At 42.1% G+C, this 2,941-nt stretch overlaps 2 protein-coding genes across 2 annotated transcripts in view; one reads left to right on the forward strand and one right to left on the reverse strand.

Annotated features, from left to right (window-relative positions):
* The window catches only part of LOC118342471 (basic leucine zipper and W2 domain-containing protein 2-like), a 6,254-nt gene extending 4,935 nt beyond the window's left edge, over window positions 1-1,319 (forward strand). The window contains exon 4 of the mRNA XM_035681024.1: window positions 1,312-1,319. Coding sequence (XP_035536917.1) covers window positions 1,312-1,319 — 8 coding nt within the window. The remainder of the gene's footprint in view (window positions 1-1,311) is intronic.
* LOC118342472 (gamma-aminobutyric acid type B receptor subunit 1-like) overlaps window positions 1,320-2,941 on the reverse strand; it is a 6,783-nt gene continuing 5,161 nt past the window's right edge. The window contains exons 5-7 of the mRNA XM_035681025.1: window positions 2,701-2,794; window positions 1,669-1,796; window positions 1,320-1,415 (exon numbers count right to left, since the gene is read on the reverse strand). Coding sequence (XP_035536918.1) covers window positions 1,320-1,415; window positions 1,669-1,796; window positions 2,701-2,794 — 318 coding nt within the window. The remainder of the gene's footprint in view (window positions 1,416-1,668; window positions 1,797-2,700; window positions 2,795-2,941) is intronic.

A 2,941-nucleotide genomic window follows, 5' to 3' on the forward strand; every position in this document is an offset into this window, starting at 1 on the left:
CAAATATGAGAAAACGCAGGTTTGATTTCGACAGCGTATGCCGCGAATGATGCACAATTGCGCAGCTGCATGCTCCTCAAAACAAACAGCAGACCGAGCTTCACACAGAAATCATAAATTCAATGTGCCGCGTAAAAGTGCCCGCCACCAAAGCTGGTCTTATGCACTTGATAGGTTCTTGATAACAGTTGATTAAGAATGATCAGGATAAGAATCAACAAAAATGCCAGTCTGACCAACAAACAATTTACGGAAGAAGAAAACAAAACAATCATATCAATGAAGATGTACGGTTCCAATGCGTTTTCACAAAGATCTTGGTCAATTTTACTCATCTCAAGAGAATAAAGAGCCACTGCAGGCACAGCTCCACAGGAATGACCTCTTAGCCCAGCGCACTCTCTGACATAAGATAGGTAGGCGGTCACCCCGTTATTTCAGCTATTGACATCAGATCTAGGCAAGCTTGAAAATTGTCTTGGAATAGAGCCCTCGTGCACGAATTAGAATGCTTCATGTGCACGTAAAGTGCCACACAGCTGTCTTTGCCTTGTAGTTCATTGTTCAGTGTGTTAGATGATCAGTAAGTCAAACTAAAGAATGCCCAGGTGCTGCAGACCCAATAAGCAGGTCGACTCCAGCTCCATGAATGATGTAGTCATATGTTTTTCAAAACGGTTGATTTTCTGATCTCAACAGAAATAAAAACTTGCTGTCAGCACAGCTCCCATGCATTTTATAGCCAGACACTTACTGAATGTGGTAGAAGTATGGTCCCCGTATTCAGCATTGACATCAGATAGGAAATGCGTTGAAAGCTTGAAATTGTCTGTGGTAGAGCCCCCGTGCACAAATTACGTTGACAGTTTTCACAACAGTGTTCATTACATCACCAGGCTGGACTGTCTTGGCACAGAGGGCTTCTTGGTGGATGATACAGTGCATTTTAACAGCCTCACCTCCACTCTCTTGCACCATCGAGGTCATTCCTTTGCGCTCGCCTGCCATTGCTGGAGCCCCATCCGTTGTAACTCCACATAGAGAAGCTGCCATGTTAAAGACAGTAGCTCCACCAAGCGTTAAAACTAAGAAGTACAATACAGTCAGGAGCAAGTTCAATGCGTGGGCCATATTCAGGCCATATTCATTATATTTTTTAGAATGTAAAAATAGACCACGGGCCGCAGTTGGCCCTCGGGCAACACCCCTGGTCCAGGGTATCTGTCACAGTTGGTGCTGTGACACTTGGGGGTGTTTCCTTTTTTTCCCCTGTGTTCTGTGTGTGGGTGTGTGGTGTGTTATGCCTGGCAGTGAGCTGATCACCTGGTGGAGTTGCACACCTGCTGGCAATCCTCATCAGCGCCTGGCCTTAAGATGTGGGGTTTCCTGAGACTCGTCGCCAGATTATTCCTTACCTTCCCATGGTTGAGTACTTCAGGCCTTTTTCAAATCTTACAAAATTAATGTTTTTAAAAGCACAGGTCTTGTGTTAAAGAGAAAACTTGTAAAACTGATTGAATGCTGATAATTAATTGTCAACCTTGTGTCCCTGTGGCCATTTCATAATATCCCACTGGAGGAGATGTTGTAGAATGATCTTGTCCTTTCAGTCCTAGGCTTTGGTAAATACAAACACACACATACACATATACAACTAAATGAACTCACAGCAACATTATAGATTGCCATGCCCACAGCTCGATGGTCATTGATTTTCTCTGTAGAGATGGACTTGGTTTCATAGGCCAGGAAGATGCCGAGAAGCAGCAGTAGGCCTTTATAACCGTACACCACACCTAAAAAGACAGACAAGATGGCAGCCGTGAGGATTTATGGAACTGTTTGTACTGCAGTACTTTAAGCCATACTATACAGGATTTTTCTAAAAAACAAAGATTAGACTCATACAAACATAATCCCTCTCAGTCATCACTTATGACCCACTAGCAGTGCATGTCAGTGTCTGTATCTGCAGGAGTCTATAAAAACGTGGCATCACTTAAGGAGAGCTGTCACTTCGTCCATCTTTATATGTCAATGGATTGGGTGAGGGCAGGCAGGATGAAGCTGTGCAATAGCTACATTCACACAGAGTCCAGAAATATGGCTCCTTTCCGCAGGGTTGCGCTTTAAAACGGAACTGCTATAAAACAATTTACTGCTTTGCTTTTGTCGTTGCGCCCTCTCCTCATTCATTTTCTATGTATCTCAAATAAAGGTGCTCTCTCAGGCTGGGTAGGAGGGGCCAACTTTGACTGGTGAGTTTACAAACATCCACAGATGTGGATGACATTTGTGTCAGTTCATGTTATGAAAATTAAAGACTTACCATGACTCAAGACTTGTTTGAGATGTATCAGAAACATTGACAAATTGTTCCTTATTTTTTGTTCCATTATTTTTCACTATAGTTGTTTTCATCATTTGGTAATTACCAGCGGCTAAACCAAATGGGTTTTTAATTAGGGTAAGAAGGATGTTTGGTTTTGATAAGATGGGCAGAAATTATAAAAAGCTTGAGAACTGCTAGTGCGGGTGGGTTTTGTTGGACAGACTGCTTATGTGCTGCTGTTTCTTAAAGATTTTTATCCGGCTGAAGTATGCAGAACCATTCGTATAGTGTAATGTAGAAATAGAGATGCAAAGAATTAGAGAATTGACAGGAACAGTGATGCAGGATTTGCTTGGTATTCCACTCACCTAGCCAGGTGTTCATCTTTTCTGAGCTGCAATGTTCCAGTAAAGGCTGAATCAAAACATCCAGGTCTCCTTTGGGGGCTTCTCTGGTGAATTTCTACAACATGAACACATGGTGAAAAACAGCAGCGCACTACCACTTCAACAGCAAGCATACAGAATCAAATCAATTAAAATTTAGGCAAAATACATTTACTCATATGATTCTATTTGTATACATTAATTCAATTCAATTCAATGTTAT

Source organism: Morone saxatilis, unplaced genomic scaffold, assembly GCF_004916995.1.
Source record: "Morone saxatilis isolate NCDOM2014 unplaced genomic scaffold, NCSU_SB_2.0 Contig9, whole genome shotgun sequence".
NCBI lineage: Eukaryota > Metazoa > Chordata > Actinopteri > Moronidae > Morone > Morone saxatilis.